Below are 22,851 nucleotides of genomic sequence, written 5' to 3'. Positions count from 1 at the left end.
ATTGGCTGATCTATCAGAAGAAAATGCTGTTCAGTTGCTGGGAACAATTCATCACATACTGCTCAGGCTCCTGTAAATGGCTTCAGGAAGGTGTCACAGCATAAGATGGAGGAGGCTGACATTGAGGGTCCTAGTTGCTTTCATATTGTGGCAAAGAATTATATCATTTGGGGGTTATTATATCTGTGACATAGAGAACTCTACCGTGAATTAGAACTACCCATACCAGACATGAGCTCTAAACAACAGCATGAGACAGGTATAGAAACCACCTAGAATTTGTCTAAATGCTTTGAGTCCCTTTGCTAATGTGCCAGATTTTGTTTGCAGGACCTACACTGTTATTTTTAGTGCACTTTTACTTTTTTGTTTATTCCACACAACTGGATATGTCTGTTCAAGCAGATTTGCAAGCTGAAACAGAGACTAGGAGAAATTAATGTAATTTTGAATTTCAGTCAGTTATAAAAAATATTTACTTAAATAATAATAAACTTTTAATCACAAAGGTTATATATCTACTTATTGTTATAACTCAAATATCTAATGTGAATTTATGAAACTTAAGTCTTATCTATGCCTTAGGAATTACCAAATTTAGAAAAAGACTTAAATTAGCAAAGGTACTCAGGCCATTTGAAACAGTTTGAAGAAGTTGTCTCATCACCACTACCTTCGCTAACAAGTGGTAAATCGCTTGCATTTGGTTTGTAAATTATAAAAAGTTAAATACCCCTGTTTTAAAAATGGATTTATACCTCAACTGTGAAACTGAAAACAGAAAGTATTAAAATAAAAATACAACAGAAGGGAAAAGTAATAAATAATATTGTTGTATTTTTTAACTTGCTTTTATGGCCCCAATTACTTTTGTTTCAGAACACATTTTGATGGAAACATGCCCAGGTAACCTATATTGTCAGTGCCTACCACATATAAAACTCTACGCTAAATTTTCTGGGGCTAAAAAGAAAAGTCTCTATGACATAAGATTTTATTTCCATACCAACTGATTACTGAATTGTGAATATATTTTTATATATGACCAAAGAAGATATCAAATTCAGAACGAGTCTTCAGGCATTTCCATTAAGAATAAGAATATTTGTCTATATTATGGTCTCCTTTTGGACATAGCTTGCCTAAATATTTCTCCTTCCTTTTACTTTAAAATAATTGCCTACAGAATGAGATGTCTATTTGCCAAAGGCCTTGGTAAGGTTCAAGATTGTCTAGATTCTCAGATTTTGTCACTGCATGCCAGATTTTTGGATTATGCAGGTAAATTAGATGATTTAGACATAAAACCTAGCTTTCTGCTGCCCAGGACTGTCAATTGTAGTAGTACTTATAACTAGCATGCTCATATATGTTTCACATGAACAGAGAAACAGATGCAATCAACTCTCACTTGGGAGGGATTGGGAGGTTTGGGGGACTAGTTAAAGGGGGTTGTGAATTAATGCCCACTTCCCTACCAAGGCTAGTATCTCCATAATTGTTAGTAGGCTGTAATTTACATGGATGGTTTGCATAATTCTCCCTTCAGTACCCCAAAATATGCAAACAGACTCTGATCGCTCACTCACACACCCACCAAGATTGAAGGCCTGAACTAAACTTTAGGACCTGTCACTTCCTGAGAAGGAAGAGCAGACAGAACTTTTTCATAGTCTGATCCTCAGCCAGTAGAGGCTCCAAAATTTTGGTTTAGAATGAACTTTGGGACAGCAATTATGTAAAAGTTTGTGTTGAAACTACTATTTTGTGTGGCAAGGAGAGTAATTTTACTTGCATTGTATTTTTAATTCAAGTGACTTATATGTAGGGTTGGTGCTAGCACATTTTATAGGATAAAGTGCTAAAACCCTTCCAGCTCAGGCTCCTCTGACCCCAGGTTCACTGAGGGAGAGAGAGGCAGGAGTGAGTCGTAAACAAGCTGGCGCATGCACAGAGCTGACACATTGCCACACCCTCCCAGGGGAGAGAGAGGTGTTTGGAATTTGGTCTATGGAAGTCTCGACCTTAGCCTATCCATTTATAAAATAGTTAAATTTTCACTTTGCCTTTTAGTGAGAAAAATACTTCTCATAAAATAAAATTTTTATACAAAAAACCTAATATTACTAATGTATTAAACTTTTACTTTTTTTCAGTAATTTGCTTACTTCTGAAAAATAAGCTAACGAATATTATACACTGTGGCAATCAGAAAGCCACAGAAACTTTTGAACTCAATTTTTTTTAATTATAGAGGGAGGGGAGAAGAAGAAGGAAGAGAAAGTGAGAAACATCAATGTGAGAAAGAAGCATCCATAGGCTGCCTTCCACACTCACCCCAAGAGACTGAACCTGCAACCCAGGCACATGCCCCAACCAGGAATGGAACCCACGACCCTTTGGTTCACAGGACAACGCCCAACCAACTGAGCCATACCAGCCAGGACTTGAACTCGTTTTTGCTTCCAGGTAAAGATGAATTGATTTTGAATGCTAAATAAAATATATACACAAAAATGTACAGTAAATAGAAATATAATGCCGCCTCCCGCGGCAGCAAGGTGTTCGCGAGGTGAGGCGATGGACTTAACTTAATTAAAATAATGGAGAGGTCCAAGTGCTCCTGGCTGGCAAATGGCAAGTTTATTCAAGGAACTGCTGGCTTATATGCAGAACTACAGTGGCCTGAGAACAATGCTGTTTTACAAAAGTTTGTACATTCCCTGAGGGCTATCAAGAGGGCAAGATGTTCTCACATCCTGAGAACATTAGCCCACAGATAGCAGTGTCCTCATGATTATCTCTTTCCTGGAACATGACGCACATGCCAAGACCTTGTTCCTTCCTTCAAGGCTGAGAAGGAGAAGGTCCGGAAGATGTCAAGATACCCGCCGGCTCCCGGGACCAGAAACCAAGTCCCGCCACCGTTTTCACAGTGGGGGCTCTGTCCTTGGTTCCCTGCGGCCTGGTGGGCTCCCACAATATAATAGTTTCATTGTTTATTATTACCATCATTATAAAAAACATAACTCCAAAATTAGAATTTTCAAATTCATAATCCTAAATCTGGATTAACGCTTATAATGCAGGTAATAATGTCATATAGTCATACTAGTTCAGTTCCTGAACTAGTTCAGTTCCTCTGTAAATTATGATTTGTCCCTATTTAGGCTAGCAGTATTAAAGCAGAAAGCTCTGTGCCAAAATATCTAAGATGATAGTCATTGTAAAATCTGATAAAATATATCTTCTTGTTTAGGTTCATTATAATGAATTGGAAATTCAAATTGAGTAAATCATATCAATTCTTTAAAATGTTAGTTATCAAATATACTAATTTGGTCAAATAACAGTTCCATCTCCTACTAAATATTAGAATAATTTTAACTTCATAATATTTCCACAGATTGAAATAAACCTTTTATGTGATTACTATTGCTGTCATATTTTAGATTTTTATAAATATTGGCTTCTTGAAGATGAAATACCAGATATAACTTTATTTCACTTTTTTCCTAATGTGTGAAAATTTATTTCATAAGAAATTTTCAGTTTTTCTGTTTATTGTATTTTTCATCTCCTTTGCCCTATGAACTGTTACAGACTATTTGTTTTATGAGTTGTTGTTTTTTAAGTGCCAAGAACTGAAAAACCCAACAATCAGTATTCAGTTACAGATTTGAAAAAGATATTTTCTTTTTTTAATTGTATTTTATTGATTATGCTATTAGAGTTGTCCCCATTTTTGCCCCTATGTCCCCCTCCACCTAGTAGTAGTAGTAGTAGTAGTAGTAGAGAGATATACTGTATTTTTATCTTTTAATAATTTTATTTTATTCAGACCAAAAACTGATTTTCAAAGCAGTAAAAAAAAGTAGTCTAAAGGATCAAATTATATCAATAATTTGTTGTCCTGATACCCTAGTAGGACACTAATACAGGCATGGAAGTCATTTGAGTATTTTTATTCTCTGTTTTCAGCATGGCTAGACCATAAAAGTTGTTCCTCATCTACTGCACTTACTGATGAAGATTCTACAAATAATAATTTATCATTTCCACAAAAAAGTCCATCTCCAGGAAAAGAAGTACCAGACTTGTGTTTTTCTGATGAATGTATCTCTGTTAAAAGTCCAACAAAAGAAAAACCAAAGGATGATCAAGAACTAGTTTATAGACTAATCCAAAATAAAGAAAGTAAAGATTGCTTGGAACTTGATTGCACAGTACAATCCACTGGATCATCTTCAAACATTGAAAAAGCTTCTTTCAAACATGGTAAAAAAAGGGAAAATGACTTGGACCTGTTGAACGACTTTATTATGATGCGAAATAAACATGAAATTTGCACTTCAAACCCTGAAGTTACAGATAGTGATGAAAAAGATGGTAGGCAATTTAGTAATATTTTGGCATAGATATGATAGCTTTAAGGACTATAATGTATAATTTATTAGAGACAATAAGAAAATAAAGGTCTTCCAGATAGGAAATATTATATTTCAAAGTCAAAGAAAATGTCATTGATTTTTGATATTTATTATGCATGGAGAGAGATATGGATATAGATATAGATGTGTATTTTCAAAAAATTTTTAAATCGCATTTGAACTTGTAAGAAAAGTCCCTGTTTGTAAAACTTACTTTCTACAACTTGTTCATACGGATTTATAACACTTCAAACTTTTTTAAAATTCTGCAATTCTTTTTTCTTTTTTAGGTGACAGTTTTATCTCAGTACTTTAACTTATATTTTAATGTATACTTAAGTACACTTTGCCCAAATGATTGCTTATTAGTCTTTTTTACCTATACCAAAGACTTTCTGTTTGAGTTATAACTATTTTACATTCTGCTTATAACCATATCAAAAGTAGTATAATGTCATATCATTTCACTACTGTTTAAAAATCGGTATTCTAGAATATGTTTAACATACCCAGATGAAATAACTACAAAAAATATGTGTAAGAGAGCATATTTAGGTCTTACTGTTGTATATACTATTAATGTACATAAGATCTTGCCCTTGAATCATTTATAAAATAAGACAAGAAGTAAACTACATACCAAAATATCATCTCTATTACTAATGAAGGCTGAGTCAGGAAAAGGAGCTTAGTCTGAGAGTCAAATGACTTACTAACTAAACACCAGAATTGAGCAGTTACCTACCCAGTCCCAAACTGTACTGGACTGGGACAGGATTCCCCTTGCTTGGGTGGAAGGACTGCTTGGGAAAGATTCATGACATAGAGAAATAAGAATATGTGGAAAGTCACAGAGCAATGGAGTAAAGTAGAAGAGTACATGTTATTTTAGGTGTTGAGTAAGGTACTTGGTGTTTAATCCTTATAACAATATTCAACGTGGGTATATTTATCCATATTTTACATATGAGGAAGCTGAAGCTGGTTTCAGACTGAGAATGAACCACTGGTGTGGTGTCAAAATTCTTTCCATTATTACCACTTGACTTTCTACCCAGTATAGTGGTAGGTCCATTCACCCAAATCATTCAATTTAATACTGATGTGTTTCAAAGAACTTTAACAATGTTGATCATAATAGAAAAAAGCATCTAAGTAGAGCAACATTGTTTCTTCTGAACAATGCAAATTAATATTTTTATTAGAATTTCAAAATAAAGAAGATACTTTGACTCCTCAAGAAGAAACTCCTATTGTTTGTACTAATAAAACTCCAGAGAAAATAAATCACGAGAGGGGAGCAGATAATGTCATTGAGATTCAAGCATCAGGTATGCTATATACATTTTTAAATTATTTTTATTGTTATTCTATTACAGTTGTTCCAATTTCTCCCCTTTGCCCTCCTCCGCCCATCCCACCGCCTACTCCCACAGTCAATTCCCACACTGTTGTCCATGTCCATGGGTCATTCATACATGTTGACTAGTCCTTTCCCCATCTTTCCACCACTATCCCCTTCCCCTCTCCCCTCTAGTCACTTTCAGTCTGTTCCATGTTTCCATGCCTGTGGTTCTATTTTTTTTGTTAGTTTATTTTGATTCCTCTGATAGGTGGAATCATATGGTATTTGTCTCACCCTGCCTGGCTTATTTCACTTAGCACAGTATTCTCCAGTTCCATCCATGCTGTCATGAAGGGTAGGAGTTCCTTCTTTCTGCTACATAGCATTCCATTGTATAAATGTACCACTTTTTTTTGATCCACTCATTTACTGATGGGCACTTAGGTTGTTTCTAGAACTTGGCTATACACAGATCAATGGAACAGAATAGAGAATCCAGAAATAAACCCAAGTCTCTATGGTCAATTAATATTTGACAAAGGGTATAGGAGCATACAATGAAATAAAGATAGCCTCATTGATAAATAATGTTGGGAAAACTGGACTGGTACGTGCAAAAAAATGAAACTAGACCACCAACTTATACCATACACCAGAATGAACTCAAAATAGATTAAAGACTTAAATTGTGATACTATATGCTTTTACGATATGCTAAAATTAAGTAAATTTGAAAGCCCTTTCCTGGGTATCTAAGATATACCTCATTTTCCAGGTAACTTTCTTTACTTGTTTCAGATATTTCTTTTTTTAAAATAATTTTTTAAATTTAATTCTTGTTCAAGTACAGCTTTCCATCTTATATTCCCAACCCTGCCCGCCCCCCCGCCCCATGCTCCCTGCCTCCCTCCCATTTCCGCCCCCCACCCTTAGTTATTGTCCATGTGTCCTTTATACTTGTTCATGTGAGTCCATTCCCTTTTCCGCTATGATTCTGTCCCCTCTCCCCTCTGGACCCTGTCAGCCTGTTCCGTATTTGAGTGTCATTGGTCATATTTTGCTTGCTTGTTTGTTTTGTTTAGATTCCTGTTAACGGTGATATCATATGGTATTTGTCTTTCACTGCCTGGCTTATTTCGCTCAGCATAATGCTTTCCAGTTCCAGATATTTCTTTATTCCATTTCTACTTTCAAGTTATTTCCAAACCTGCAAGGCCCTATTCACTGCCTCTGCCTTCCCCTTTGCCCTACTCCAGCCCACTAAGTGTTGTTTCTTCTTTTAAACTGCTGCTTCCCTGCATTAAAACAGGGAAGAGCAAGCAATTCAGGCTCTTGTGCCCAGTCTAGAAAATGATCTGTTAATGGTTGTCTATTCTAGTCCCTCACCCACTATCAGAGTGTTGTAAATAAGCTGCTATTGTCGCCTCTGCTAATCAAACTTTTTGTTCTGCTGTAAAGAAGAATATTCTTTGACTCCTAAAGAACAGCCTGCTTCAGAACATCAGGCTCATGATTAAAGTCAGTAAGAAAATATGACAGTGGTTCTTGAACAGTTTTTCATTCTTTTGGTTCAGTTTTACTTATGACCTTCAGGTGATTATGCAAATCTTTAAAATTTGATATTCTGGTGAAAATCAGAAACAATTTGTTGTTATAAATTTGTTTGGCTTGTGGTTGTAAGCTAATAGTTAAGAGAAAAAATGTTCATTTCTCTTCATATGGCTCTTCATAGTTGTCATGTTGTTGGTTACTGAATAAATGCTTTCTAATAAATAAGATAGCCATGCAATTATACTAATTGTTCATGGGAAGGTGCTTTGTTTCTCTAGTTTATTCAGCATAAGCATCTTAAAATATCTTCTATTTTTCATGATATTGAAACATAATCATGATATTATGTACAATATCATGATTTTTAACTCAGTAAAGAATTTAGAGTTCAGTTTTCCATAGAGTAACACATTAAATTGGTTTGTCAAAAAGAGCACACAGTCTTTATAAAAATACCGCTTCTAATGCTTTTATTTTTACAGAGAGCCAGTGCCAAGCATATTGTATCCTCGAAGCAGCAGCTACTCCTATCTTAAAAAAACTTGGATGCCTCTGTACTCCCTCTGTTGCTAATTGGAAATTTGCCACTGTTATTTTTGACCAAACAAGATTCCTCTTAAAGGAACAAGAAAAAGTAGTAAGTGATGCTATTCATCAAGGTGAGTACAAATATGTTATGTTATTGAAAAGAATATACATTTGTAGATTATGTATCAAATTAGTAGAAAATATAGAATATGCAGAAATTAATCATGGATGAAGGCAGCATATGGCACCCACACACCCAAACTGGAGAATCAGCCAAGTAAGGAGCTAAGGGTGAGCGATGTCATCTGGTGTTGCTTCCTAGTGAAGCTCCATGGACATACACAGGGTGGGGCAAAAGTAAGTTCACAGTTGTTTTTATAAAAGATAATATTATAATTAACAAGTAATAATACAAAAATACTTCACACACTCAAAATTGTAAACCTACTTTTGCCCTACACTACTCTATTACTTGACAGATTCCTATCACAGAAATGAAATTAACCCTATTAATGGTAGCATCTGAACCACCTAGTGTCCTTCCAAAAAAGAGAGGAAGGTAAAAAAAATCATATTAAAGTCAATTCTGGACATTTGCTTCTGGCCAAGATGGAGTAACAGAGGTTATAGTTAACCTCTTTCCAAAAATACAGAAAACAATGACAAAGACAAAATACATGAGACTAGACTTTTAAGAGCCTAGACATCAAGCAATGAAGAACAGGTGTTCCTGGGACATGGAAAACAAGTGAGGTGGGTCCTACCATTGCTCTGAGATACTGCCTGGAAAGAGTTGCCAGCCCAGGACACAGGTGCCTGAGGCATTGCCAGTGGGCAGTCTGAGCTAAGGAAACAGAATGGGGAAGCCAGGAAGACCGAGGCAGCTAGAGTTAAAAGGGTAGAGTATTAGAGCAGAGAGCTTCACAGAGTCCTGCAGATCTACGGAGAGTCTCCATCTCCCTCAAGTATTCAGCAAAATACGTATCACAGAGTATATGCAAGGTTGGGAAACTACCTGACGTTGCAGAAACGAAACCATCTGAAAGGACTGATGGAATAGCACGCTGCATTCACACAGGGCAAAGAATATGCCACCAGCTGGTCAGGAAAAACTCATACTATGTGGGGTATTAACTGCAGTATTTAGGAAAGTTTTGCCTCAGTAGTGGGGAATAATTATCTCTAGACTTGGCACTGATCTGGATCTGCCTAATGAATTATAAAATCAAAGGATCAAACTATTTCCAAGGAACTGAACTGCATCCCAGAACAAAGCTAAAGATTATTTATATAAATACAAAAATATGGCCCTGGCTGGTGTGGCTCAGTGGATTGAGTGCTGCCCTGCAAACCAAAGGGTTGCCTATGTGACTCCCAGTCAGGGCACATGCCTGTGTTGCAGGCCAGGTCCCCAGTAGGGGGCATGCAAGAGGCAATCACACATTGATGTTTTCCTTTCTTTCTCCTTCCTTTCTTCTCTCTAGAAATAAATAAATAAAATCTTTTAAAAAATTATGTAGCTCCCAACAAGGTAAAATCCACAATGTCCAGCATAAAATCCACAATGTCCAGACAGGAAATCACAACCCATAGTGAGATTAATTAGTTAAAACAAACTCAGACATGACAAAGATGTTAACATCACCAGAGAAAGACACTGAACTTTATAACTGTATCCCAAATCAAACTTCTAGACACTACACTACGATGTATGAGATGAAAAATGCAATAGATGGGGTTAATGGCAGATTAAATATTGCAGAAGAAAATGTTAGTTAACTTAAAGTTATAGCAATAGAAACACCCAAATAAAACACAGGTAGATAAAAGAATTTTTAAAAAGAAACAAACAAAAGAGTGTCAGTGGACTGAGAAACAATTTCAAATATTCTAACATACTATCAATTATAGTTCTCAAATCAGATGCAAAATAAGGGTAAACAGAAGAATAAATATTTGAGGAAATAATGACTACAAGCTTTCTAAATTTCACTACAAACCCACAGATCCAAAAAACTCATTGAACCCCAAGGAGAAGAAACATAATAAAGCTGTACCAAGTCATATCATAATAAAATTGATCAAAATCAATAATAAAGAGAACATTTGTAGGAGCAGCCACAGGGAAAAAAGATATATTGCATTGGAGAAACAAAGATAAGGATGACATCAGATTTCTCGTCAGAAATAGTGCAAGTGAAAAAGACAGTGGAGCAACATCTTTAAAATACTGAGGAAGAAAAAAATCCGTCAACCTAGCTTTTTATGCTAAGCAAAAACACAGAGTCCAACACAAATAACTCCCCTTTTTATTACAAAATCATAAGGATGTGAGTCCATAATATAACAATACCACACTCAAGCATACCACTTGACATTTTAAATGAAATGTTCAAATTAAAACTATAAATTATTACACCCATATCATTACCCTACCAACCACACTCATGCAGGCATTACTTCTGCTGGACCCTGTATATCACAAAAACAAAGGTGAGATAAAGATTTAGTAAATACATGTCTACTAAATTTTAGTATGTCTGAATACTAAAACTGGAAGAATTCATCAGGTGCAGACTTACACTGTAAAAAATATTCTGCTAAGAGTGTAATAAAAAAATCAAATCTGGTTTCTCTGTTCTGTTCTCATCCCATCCAGGTGATGGTTGATTTGCTTCCACAGGTCATTCCCAGGGATGGATATACTACCCATAATCAGTTTTTCTGTTGCCTTTGATACCCAGTCGTTAAGTACTACATTTTCCTCATCTTTATTGATTAGATCAGCAATTTTCAAATGTTGCAGCAGAATTCTCTTAAAATAAATATTTCATGGGATCCCACCATATAAAACAGAGAAAAGTAGAGTTTCTCTGGTTAAATTGGGGCAGTGGGTCTAGGACTTGTCTTCCTGGTCTCACTTCTGTACACAGTGAAGTTCCGGCGATCATCATCAAAAGACAATTGGCCTGTCCCTGTGAATACATCTCTTTTTAAGTCATATCTTTAGACAAATATTCTCAGGTGTCTACTTTCATTTGAGCGTATTGCTTTATGTTATGAGTCTTTACCTTTAGTTTAACCAGTTGGCAAGCTATGAGTTTAATTTTTTTCTTGTTTCATAACTAGAAATCATTGACCTTTTCTCCTACCTAGAGTAGCAATAATTAAATATTCTTTGGAAGCAAAAAGAATGTGAGCTCTAAAGTTAGCTCTCTGGGTTTGAATGCTAGCCCCACCGTTTATTCACAAATTGACGTTGGATAGTTACTTAATGTCATTAACACTAGTTCCTCACCTATAAAATAAGGACCATAATATATATATATATATATATAATTCCACTGCTGGGATTATATCCTAAGAACCCTAAAACAGCAATCCAAAAGAACCTATGCACCCCAATGTTCATAGCAGCACAATTTACGATAGCCGAGAGTTGGAAGCAACCTAGATGCCCATCAGTAAATGAATGGATCAAAAAACTATGGTACATTTACACAATGGAATTCTATACTGCAGAAAGGAAGAAGGAACTACCTTTGCAACATCATGGATGGAACTGGAAAGCATTATGCTGAGCGAAATAAGCCATCAGTGAAAGACAAATACCATATGATCTCACCGTTAACAGGAACTTAAAAAACAAAACAAACAAACAAGCAAAATATGACCAAAGACACTGAAATTCAGAACAGGCTGACAGGGACCAGAGGGGAGAGGGGAGAGAATTTCAGGGGAAAAGGGAAAGGATTCACAGAAACTAGTATAAAGGACACATGGAGAACAACTAAGGGGGGTGGAAATGGGAGGGAGGTGGGGAGCATGGGAGGGTGGGCTGGGATGGGAGTGGGGGACGGAAAACTGTACTTGAACAAGAATTAAATTTAAAAAATTAATCCAAAAAAAATAAGGACCATAATAAACTTGCCTGATAGGATTATCATTATAAATTTAATGAAATAACCACCTTATACACAGCCTGGCATAGTAAACACTCCATAATAAATATTAGCTCTTATTGTTAAACATTCTGATATATACTCTAATATTCTAATATATATCCTATGTTTTTAATTTTTTTTTATTACTTAGGTACAGATGATGAAAGAGAAATGACGTTCAAGCAGGCGGGTCTCTTACACCTTCTGGTCACGATTCGTGATATCCTTTTAACATGTAGCTTGGACACAGCATTGGGTCAGTGGGGAAAATTTTTAATTTTCCTTTTCTTCCTATTGAAATATTTTATCCAAAATAATTTTTAATTTTCTGAAAAAGATGTAACATAAGAAACTACATAGCTTCTTTTACTTTGGTGTTAAAATAAACAGTATATACATTTTAACATAATTACAATGAAATATATATTTTACTTTATTAATTAAGAGGAATTAACTATAACAACTATTGGCACCTAAAATATAGGTTTAGTATTCCCTTATCTAGTCCTGAATTACAGAGTCCTGGTGGCTTTAAGCATATTCGATTGTATAATCATTATCATGCACTAATTTTTAGTGTAAGATGACATTTTGCAATATACATTTTAGGCCCTTACTGAATATCTGTGGCTTTTAATCTTTCCTGGATGAAATATGACTAAATTATTAGTAGTAAGATCTTTTACATTTTTTGGTCATATGCGTAAATGAGGATATAAACTACTTGAGTAATAAAAATACAACTAATTTAAATGTATTGACAATTTTATGATTCTGGAAATCTTTTCTAAACTATAGAATCATTAAAATATCTGCCTTACTACATTACTAATTTAGCCCCATATTGCAGAGTTATTGAGACCTGTTCAGTAATGGTACACTCATAGGATTATGTTTTATAATTACGATATTTTAGGAACTATTTCAAATATAAAGTGAAAATAATTTTCTCTGATCTGTGACCCAGGTGTTTCTTCTTATCTATGACCTAGACAAATATTATTTCTGTAATCCAAGGTTCTAAACCTAAGTATTGAGCAGCAGTGAGTTATAATTATACTCCCTCTACAACACTAGGAGTTATAACACTTGGCTAACTACTAAGTCATCTGGCCAAGAATTATAACTAAGTTACAGCTACTCTTAGAAAGCCCAGCATGGTGCTTTTCCTTTTTTTTTCCCAATTAAACCACCTGGGTGTCGATGCTGGATCAGGTTTTCTTATCTTCATCCCCAGACAAGTAAGGACTGAAAGCTAGCTATATCCTTAATTTACAGTACCTGGATTTAGTATAAGGGTATAGTGGCACATGCCCTTCCGCATATTTAGTCACCTGTCTTCATTAGACTTTTTGGCTTCCATAAAAGATTGTTAGTCCTACTAACAGCTAGGCTGATGTTAAAGTATAATGGTAAGGCAGAATATCAGATTCTAGCATATCTGAGCTCCCTGTGCTATAGAGAGTACATTTGTTATTTACTTCTGCTCAATACTTATCAAAACCTTGAATTAGAGAGATAGTAAAAGGATTGCTTGAAACATATTCACTTTTAAGTACAGTACAAGTTATCCTAGGATTAAGTGAGACCAGAGAGCTTATACTAGAATTGTTTTTGCTCCTCAAAGACATGTATTTACTAAATTAAACTTTGGCATTACTATTTGACTACCTTGAAGAATATTATAAAAATAAAATCCTTGTGGGAAAGCTAACTTCTTAAGCCCTAGGTACCAAGCCATCATGAATAGCCTAACTGCCTTAGACATGTTTTAGTGGAGGGCTTTTTCACTCCTCCAAACCTCCCGAAACTAAAGAGCGAGTCACGTTGTCCTCCTTTCCTTCCCTCTCTCCACTGCAGAAGAAAGTCTTTGGGGGTCTAGCTGCCTGCCCTGGTCCCTTGCAGAATTCTCTATCTTCTCCCAGCTGTGTTGGCTACTTCTCCCAAAACAGCACACTGGGAGTTTCACGGCGAAAGATACTGTTTCAAAATCAGAAAAGGATTAAAGGAAATTTTCATTCTTTTTTTTGCTCTGTGTTATGACTCTTATTTCCTTTCAGGTTTTTACCATGGAGTTTCTCAAAGAACAAAAAGTTGTGCTTTCTCCCCCTAACTTTTGTTTTTAACAGGATACTTGTCAAATGCAAAAGATGTGTACAAAAGCATTTTAGCTTCCTATTTGGATGACATTTGGAGACAGCTAGAGATTGTACAATTTATTAAGGGAAAAAAGCCTGAAACCAACTACAAAATACAAGAATTACAATGTCAGATACTAAATTGGATGCAAAGTGAAGAACAAATTAAGGCAAGTACTAGAATAAAGCAGATAACAGTAATTAGCTTAAATAAGAACTGAATGTAAGATACATTTTCACACTTAATTTTGAAATTATAAGATAGTCTATGCTATTTGGTCCCTTGACAGTTTTCTTCTTAACTAAGTTAACAGAACAAAATCAGACCCAGAGAAAGGATGATTTGCATCATTATTCATATGTCTTGATTTAAAAAATAATTTTATACACAGTTTTCTATGGATTGCTTCTCCAAATCTCAAAAATTTTGTCTGATACTTGTAAGTTCATGAACATATACCCTGTAGAACTACAATAATTTATTTTTAGATATTGAACCAAAATCTCGTCTCATGTGATTCTACAAAAAAATAAAAGCACTTATTTTATGCCTTGGGTTATATTGGAAATTTTTGCTCACCCGCCTCGAGGATATGATGGTGGCCCTAATAATTATTTAAGAGAAATGCTTTTAAAACTCTTTTCAAGCACAAAAGCACTTCAGATATTTTACATAAAATATGGTTACAAATTTGGCCTTTTTTTCCTCTCTGGCCCTCCAATATTTTAATTCCCAACTTTATGGTTACTTGGTAACTTGCTTGAGTCATTCAAATAAAACAATTGGCAAGAAATTTAAATTTGAAGTGGATTTGTTGTCTCCACTCTCCCCTTGTCCCACCAAAAAGAAAAACTGCAATGGTGATAGGAAAGTATAACAGCAAATCATTGGTTTTCTCCAACTAATTCACACAATACAGAGACAACTTTTGTCTGGATGAAGTCACCTGCATGGGAATACTTGGAGAATGCTAAGGATGTTGTGCTGAGAATTTCTTTTCTCATTAACGTTTGATCTGAGCAGAATATACTCCTTTGTCTTTAAGCATGATATCTTTTACAACACAAATATTTACTTTGTAATCTTATTGCCATTAGTTTCATATAACCAATTACGTTTATTTTGTTACTGTAGCAAAACTATGGAAAATAATAATTATTCAAATATACATATATGAGGAATTCTTATGTTTGGTCAGGTGCTGATTATAATAAGAATGGACTCAGATGGTGAAAAACATTTACTCATTGAAATCCTTAACAAAATGGAAGGTAGGCAGTTTTCAATTATGCACCATTTGATAACATGCTTGAACATAAAAATGTATTGATTAAACCAAGTTTTAAAATTAAGATATAATTGACATACTATAAAATGTATCCTTTAAAAGTAAATAACTCAGTGGTATGTAACAAGTTTTTAAATCAACCTGTACTATACACCTGCAATATAAATATGCTATAATATATGCTAAATTTAATGTCTATATTTTTATCAGTTAATATCTTTTATTGAATATCTACTAGTTGCTAAATAATACTATTTACAACAGCTCTATGAATAGGTCTTATTAACTCTATTTTACAAATAAAGAAACTAACGTTCATAAAAGTGATGTAGCATGCCAAATCTCATAGGTACTAAGTGAGGGAATCAGAATTCGAAACTAGGTCTCTCCTGTTCCACTGTCATTCTTCAATCCACTCTTCTGCCCCTACTGCTCCCTTTGCCAGCCCTTTCAACCCAGTGCTGTGGAACCCACTGCTTATATGTAAACTCTTCTTCACCTCCCTATCTTGAGTGCAACCCAGCTCTCCCCAGATGATACTGCTTCCCCTGTGTCTTCCTCAGATACAAGCTAGGTCCATCATTTTGGGTGTATGCAAGATCCTCGTAATGCATTCAGCAAGTAATCCGCTTTGGAATCATAGCTAATACAAATCATTATTATTTAAAAGGAGATTAGCTTCTAAAAATATAACCTTGTAAGTTATAAAAGAATAATCATACTCTCTCCCTTCTTATTGCCACCAAAACTATTGTCATATCAATTCGAGTAAACATGAAATTATTAAGTATTACTTGGTCATTACTACATCATACCATAGTGATATTTCCAGTTGAAAGAGTGCAGTAATGGAGTGTAGAATTTATTTTAACTAGAATTAGCTATTCTTAAATCAATTATATCTGTAGAAAATCAACTGTATGTGTGAATACAGAATTTTTTGTTGTTTATTATATTTTCTTAAAAATTAGTAACATGAAATTTAAATTGAAATGCAGTCTCTTGATGTTTAGTTATGTACTTAAATTTTTACTGGAGAAAAAAGGTAAAATTTACCATGATTTTTTAGCAAAATAAAAATAACTGCACAGAATTGGTGAGTAGGTTTTACTTGGTCATTTTTAAATTATGTTTTTGATCCATTTTATTATCTTACATAATAAATTCAGAACTCCCATGCTCAACCACACACAAAATATACACACACCAGAAATATTTCCTACAGTTTAGACTTTCTGCTCTCTAGACTTAGAAAAATAACCACTCAGATTTTATTCATTTTTCTGGTAGTGAAATATATGCCATAGCTAAAAATTACATATGAACAAAACCCTGAAAGCCCTGGCCTGTGTGGCTCAGTTGGTTGGAGCATCATGACATAAAAGGGAAGGTCGTGTGTTCAACTGCCAGTGAGGGCACATGCCTAGGCTGCTGCTTTGGTCCCTGGTTGGGGTATTTTTGAGAGGCAACTGTTTGATGTTTCTCTCTCAAATTGATTTTTCCCTCTGTCCCTCCCTTCCCCTGTCTCTGAAAAAAATCAATAAGCATGTCCTTGGGTTAGGATGGAAAAAAATACTGAAAAAACCCCTTTTTTCATTACTATTTTTTTCCTAACAGGTTTAACATTGACTGTCTTACATTCAAGCAAAAGAAGAGACTATCTGGAATCTGAAGGTATTTTAGATGGGTAAGAAAATATTTCTTCATGTATGAGGAGCAAACACACAAATTCCACAGGAAAATCACAATTTCTCCTAGAATTTAACTTTTTAAAAAGATTTAATTTATTTATCTTTAGAGGGGAAGGGAAGGAGAGAGGGAGAGAAATATCAATGTATGGTTGCCTCTCATGAGTCCCCTGCTGGGAACTGGCCTGCAACCCAGGCATGTGCCCTGACTAGGAATCGAACCCTGATTGTGTGGTTTGCAGGCCCGCACTCAATCCACTGAGCTACACCAGCCAGGGCTAGAATTTAACTTTTATAAAAGCTTTAATAAAATCTGAAATTAATCAATTTCTCTACCCTCTTCCTAAAAAATGCTTTACATAGAGCATTTTAATTCAGCTCATTGCCTTGTGTTATATATGGTTGTTATCCAGAATTTTAGTTCAATCTTGCTTCAGTGTCCCTAGATTAGCATTATTATTGTCATTGTCAGTACAGAAAGTGCTTATTTAGACTTAAAAGATTTTACTAGTTTTTTTGCTCAGCATTGTTTCTTGTATTTCCTTCATTTGTTTTGGGTTCTCTCTCATCCTGAAGTACAAAAGTGTAAATTCTTTCAGTGAGGCCTGCTAGTGATAAATTTAGTGTTGACTTGTCTAAAACTGTTTTTATTTTGCCTTCTTTTATCTAGAAATTATTTATTTCTAATATTTATTAGAAAATATTTATTTCTAATTATTTATTTCTAAATAGTAAAAAGAGAAGATGTAAATCAAATAGAAGACATAGATAACCTTTTAATTCTTATCAATCTAGGTTGCTCTAGGCAGAAAGCAGTGGTAGAGAATTTTAATTTTAGCATGTGCTGTTATATGAAATTCAAAGATGGTGAAGATAACTTAAGTATTCGTCTTTTTTGTTGTCAAATCACTTATGAAGCCCATTGGAAAAAAGGTATCCCTATTTCACAGTTGTTAGATAATATGTTATTACATAGCTTCTCAAAGATTAAACCCTTACATTTGTAGGAAAATGAGATTGATTTCTCATGGTGATTCATCTGCTATGGATGAGGCTCAGGCAATGATAATATTAAGGACCCTTGCATTTGAGAATGTGGAACACTGTACAGTTTTTCATGTCTGGTTTAAATAAAAAAGTGTGACTATCAAAAAAAATAAAAAGAGTAACACAGTAGAGAACAAATCAACGAAAAATACACCAGTGCTTTTCTAAGATAAGGAGGCATAGATTAAAGAAGAATAAAATAAGCCAAAAAGTTATCTTTTAGCATTTCAAGTAAATAATGGCACAAGTATAATTCCATTTTCTTGGCTTTCTTTCGTCTTCAGTACAAGTTCCTGTGTAGTAGTACATAATCAATATATTGGAGCAGATTTCCCCTGGAGTAATTTCTCATTTGTGGTGGAATACAATCACGGAGAAAACTCTTGTTGGACTAAACACTGTGAAAAATTGAATATTCCATTCATGGCCTTTAAAGTGATTCTTCCAGACACAGTTTTAAAGAGTAAGAATACAAACCAAAAACTTTTTTTTGTTCCATTAGGATGTAAAATTTCTGTTTTCTGTTTCTGATCTATGGAAAGAGAATAAGCTATGTAATTAGAAGATTTGAGTTTAAGTTCTAATTTTACCACTATCTATGTGACATTGAACAAGTCCTTTAACTATCTCTTACCTCATATTTATCATTTGCAAAGTAAACTATACTGATTATATTTATCTCCATCCCTTTAACTTCTAAATTTTACCTGTAATAACAAAATTTATTATAATTACATCTAATATCAATGTTGTACTCTTATTTTATAGTATTTTATTACATTTTACAGAAAAATTGTGCAATAATATATTGACTGATTCAGAAAAGTTCTTTTAATAATATGGTTCAGAAAAGTTTTAATAAGCAACAAAGTATTATACACAAATACTTAGGAAAGAGTCTAAAACCACTTTGTATAGCCTTTGGTTTCTTGGTGTTTCTCACCTCACCTGCCTAGGGGGTGAATTCTCAGACCTTTGAAATTAAAACAGCCCGGAGATGTTTACTCCCAGTGCATCTCTCTTTCAACAGTTGTCATAAGTTACTTTGTGTCCTCCTCAGGCATGGGTGGGAAGTTTGAACTGAGTCATTTCAACTCAATTCTAAAATATACCATAATTATTGTTTAGAATCCTTGATATTTAGAATTAAATGTTAAATTGATTAAGTAATTGAAACATAGGCCCAAGAAAAGATAAAAGATAAGCATTCTCATTTATATTTACAGGCTTCTTTCATTCTCTCAAAGATGAACTTAATTAACCAATTCATTATTTGAAGCATTTACAATTCTTCAGTTCTCCACTATTATACTGTAAGATGAAGTAGTTTTATGTCTTGTACATTTTTATATACTTGTTTTAAGAAATTAGAATTCCAAGAAATAAAATTGCTGGGTCAAGGGTCTATACACATTTATATATTGCCAAATATCCTTTGGCAATACTATTCCAATTATACTATTCCAATTATATTTACACAAAAAGTGTGAGAGGATATTTTTCCTTTATCTTTACAATAAGCAGGCAACACTAATCTTTTAAATCTTTGAAAAAGTTATAGTCAGAAAACATTTTATAGTTGTATTGGTACATCTGTGATTATTCATGTATTTTCATATGTGAATTGATCTTGTATAGCCATTCTTTTATAAATTGCTTGTTTATATCCATTGTCTGTTGAGGCATTTATTCTTTTCTTATTGTTCTGTATCATTCCTTATGGGTTATTATGCATAATTTCACATTTTGATCAGTTTATATTTACATAGCAAATGTCCAGTATACACTTAAGTGAATAAAGCAGATTTTAACATTCATGTATATTATTATCCTATTTTTCTTTTTCTTTTTTAAGTGAGTATACATGTGTGAGTATATATAAGCAAAGATATAGAAAAAACTCTGGAAGTATGTAGTAAACTTTGTTTTTAGTATATGGTAGTTTTAGTAAATTTATTTGTTTATTTGTAGGTAGTAGGATAACATGTGACTTTTATTTTATTCTTTAGTCCTTTCATTATTCCAATTTCTAATTATTTACAGTGAATGTGTATTATTTTCATACTACTTGAACATACCTGTTACTCTCATGTTTAATAAAAAAATAGAAAGAGCTGAGGGATGAGAATAAAGAGAAATATTTATAAATATTCTCTTATTTAGGAAGCAATTTGCCGGATAGTTTTGGTGGTTTTCTTTTGGATATTCAGATTCCATATGTGTTTTTTGCATCTGAAGGACTTCTTAATACTCCAGAAATACTTCAGTTGCTTGAATCCAAGTAAGTTATTGATTTCATAACTTTATCAAAGGTATAGCTATCTTTTTTAAAAATATAGTTTATTGATTATACCATTACAGTTGTTCTATTCCCCCCCTTCATTCCCCTCCACCCGCACACTCCCTCCCCCACCCTTCTCCCCTCTTAGTTTATAACCACGTATCTCAAGTTCTTTAGATTCTATATTTCCCCCACTATTCTCGCCCTCCCCCCTATCTATTTTCTACCTACCATCTATGCTATTTTCTGTGCCTTCTCCCCCCTTCTCCTCCTCCCACCCCCCTGTTTCTAACCCTCCATGTGTTCTTCATTTCTATGGTTCCACTCCTGATCTAGCTGTCCTCTTGGTTTGCTTTTGTTTTAGGTGTGGTTGTTAATACCTGTGTGTTTGCTGTCCTTTCACTGTTCATATTTTTCATCATCTCTTTCTTATATAAGTCCCTTTGGCATTTCATATAATAAGGGCTTGTTGATGATGAACTCCTTGAACTTGACCTTGTCTGAGAAGTACTTTATCTGTCCTTCCATTCTAAATGAAAGTTTTGCTGGATAAAGCAATCTTGGCTGTAGGTCTTTGGATTTCATGACTTGGAATACTTCTTTCCAGCCCCTTCTTGCCTGTAAGGTCTCTTTTGAGAAATCCGCTGACAGTCTGATGGGTACTCCTTTGTAGGTGACTGTCCCCTTATCCCTTGCTGCTTCTAGGATTCTCTCCTTCATTTTAGTCTTGGCTAATGTAATTATGATGTGCCTTGGTGTGTTCCTTCTTGGGTCCAACTTCTTTGGCACTCTCTGAGCTTCCTGGATTTCCTGGAAGTCTATTTCCTTTGCCAGACTGGGGAAGTTCTCCTTTATTATTTGTTCAAATACATTTTCCACTCATGGCTGTTTCTTTCCCCCTTCTGATACCCCTATAATTCAGATGTTGGAACGTTTAAAGATGTCCTAGAGGTTCCTAAGCCTCTCCTCATTTTTTTGAATTCTCATGTCTTCATTCCTTTCTGGTGGGATGTTTCGTTCTTCCTTCTGGTCCATTCCATTGATTTGAGTCCCATTTTCCTTTCCATCGCTATTGGTTTCCTGGACATCTCCCTTCATTTCAATTAGTTTAGCCTTCATATGTTCCTCCAGTTTGTGACTGTACTCTACCAATTCTGTGAGCATCCTGATAAATAGTGTTTTAAATTGGGCTTCTGAGAGGCTGGCAATCTGTTGGTTGCTTAGAGTTATTGGCTCTGGGACTTTGAGTTCTTCTTGAGCCATCTTTTGGGCTATTTGTGCCTGTTAAGTAGCAGGATCGGAGCCCTAGGTTTTCACCAGAGCAGGGCAACTCAGTCGCTGTGTTGTGACGTTGTATGTGGGGGTGGGGTCAAAGAGGGACAATGGCTTCCGTCCGGCGCCCGCCGCCGCCGTGACCCCCACCAGCACCGCAGCCACCACCGTCACCAGGGCCACGCGCCCTGCTCCACTGCACGTGAGTGTGCCACCGCTGTCAGCCCTCCACCACTGGGTTCGCCCCCTGGGGCCTGCGTGGTCCGTCTCACTGCGCGTGAATGTGCGACCTTGGTCAGTCTGCCCCGCACCCCGACTAGGTCCGGGCTGCCTGCGTGCCTAGGTCTGTCCTTCCCGACCCTGCTCCACTGCTGGCTCCGCCTCTCTTACCGTCCCCGTTGAACGGTTTGTAGCTGTCGGACTTCCGTATAATTCGGTTTTCTGGCCTCTGGGTGTGTCTTAGTTCTCCAAAACTTTTGTTGTATCCAAACTTGGTTGTGGGAGAAGGCACAGTGTTTCCACCTATGCCTCCATCTTGGCGGAAGTCCAGTATAGCTATCTTAATGGCTAAACAGTATGCTAGATATATGGCACTATTTCTCTTGGATTCAAGCCTGGTATTATATTACACAGGGAGTTTTTCAGAAAGTTTATGTCAGTATACATTGCTCTCCTTCTAGTATACCATCTTAATTATTAAATATTATTTTTTAAAATATAAATCAACTTTGTGATTTCTGGCCAAGATGGAGGTGAGGAAAAATATGGTTCACTTCCTTGCACAACCAAAAGAAGGAAACAACCAATTTTAAAATAAAAAACAACCAGAACTGTGAGAAAATTGAACTGTGTATGTAAGTCTAACAAGTGAGGAGTTAAAGAAACATTTATCCAGACTGCTAGGAGGGGCAGAGACAGTCACCAGGAGCAGAGAGGATGCAGGGCAAAGTGGTGGCTGATGAACTGGGCAGTCTCACATTAGCATGCAGATAAACTGGTAGGAACAACTGGGAAGTGAGACAGACTGAGCAACCCAGGGTTCCAGCGTTGGCAAAATAAAGCCTCAGAACCTCTGGCTATAAAAACTTGTGGGAGTTATGGCAGCAAGAGGAACTGCCAGTCTCTTGAAAGTGGGGCGAGAGCTGAGCAAGCAGCACTGTTCCCTCTCTGACCCCTCCCCAATATATAGCACCACAATGCAATAAGTGGCTTGCCCCACCTGGCAAATACATAAGGCTCTGCCCCTTACAATGTAACAGATGCACTGAGACAAAGAAATATGGCCCAGATAAAAGAACAAATCAAAATTCCAGAAAAAAACTAAGTGATGAGGAGATG

At 35.3% G+C, this 22,851-nt stretch overlaps 1 protein-coding gene across 1 annotated transcript in view; it reads left to right on the top strand.

The window, feature by feature from the left end:
- Nucleotides 1–22,851, top strand: part of SHOC1 (shortage in chiasmata 1) — a 71,084-nt gene that overhangs the window by 30,791 nt on the left and 17,442 nt on the right. Inside the window, exons 11-21 of the mRNA XM_037036157.1 lie at nucleotides 2,255–2,282; nucleotides 2,433–2,469; nucleotides 3,982–4,389; nucleotides 5,636–5,761; nucleotides 7,809–7,985; nucleotides 11,950–12,054; nucleotides 13,928–14,106; nucleotides 15,136–15,208; nucleotides 16,843–16,912; nucleotides 18,245–18,423; nucleotides 20,124–20,241. Coding sequence (XP_036892052.1) covers nucleotides 2,255–2,282; nucleotides 2,433–2,469; nucleotides 3,982–4,389; nucleotides 5,636–5,761; nucleotides 7,809–7,985; nucleotides 11,950–12,054; nucleotides 13,928–14,106; nucleotides 15,136–15,208; nucleotides 16,843–16,912; nucleotides 18,245–18,423; nucleotides 20,124–20,241 — 1,500 coding nt within the window. The remainder of the gene's footprint in view (nucleotides 1–2,254; nucleotides 2,283–2,432; nucleotides 2,470–3,981; nucleotides 4,390–5,635; nucleotides 5,762–7,808; nucleotides 7,986–11,949; nucleotides 12,055–13,927; nucleotides 14,107–15,135; nucleotides 15,209–16,842; nucleotides 16,913–18,244; nucleotides 18,424–20,123; nucleotides 20,242–22,851) is intronic.

The sequence above is a fragment of the Sturnira hondurensis genome, unplaced genomic scaffold, assembly GCF_014824575.4.
Source record: "Sturnira hondurensis isolate 20B ecotype Veracruz unplaced genomic scaffold, ASM1482457v3 Scaffold0022566, whole genome shotgun sequence".
Taxonomy (NCBI): Eukaryota; Metazoa; Chordata; class Mammalia; order Chiroptera; family Phyllostomidae; genus Sturnira; species Sturnira hondurensis.
Note: the sequence above shows the minus strand (reverse complement) of the source record. Positions and strands in the feature narration are given on the sequence as shown.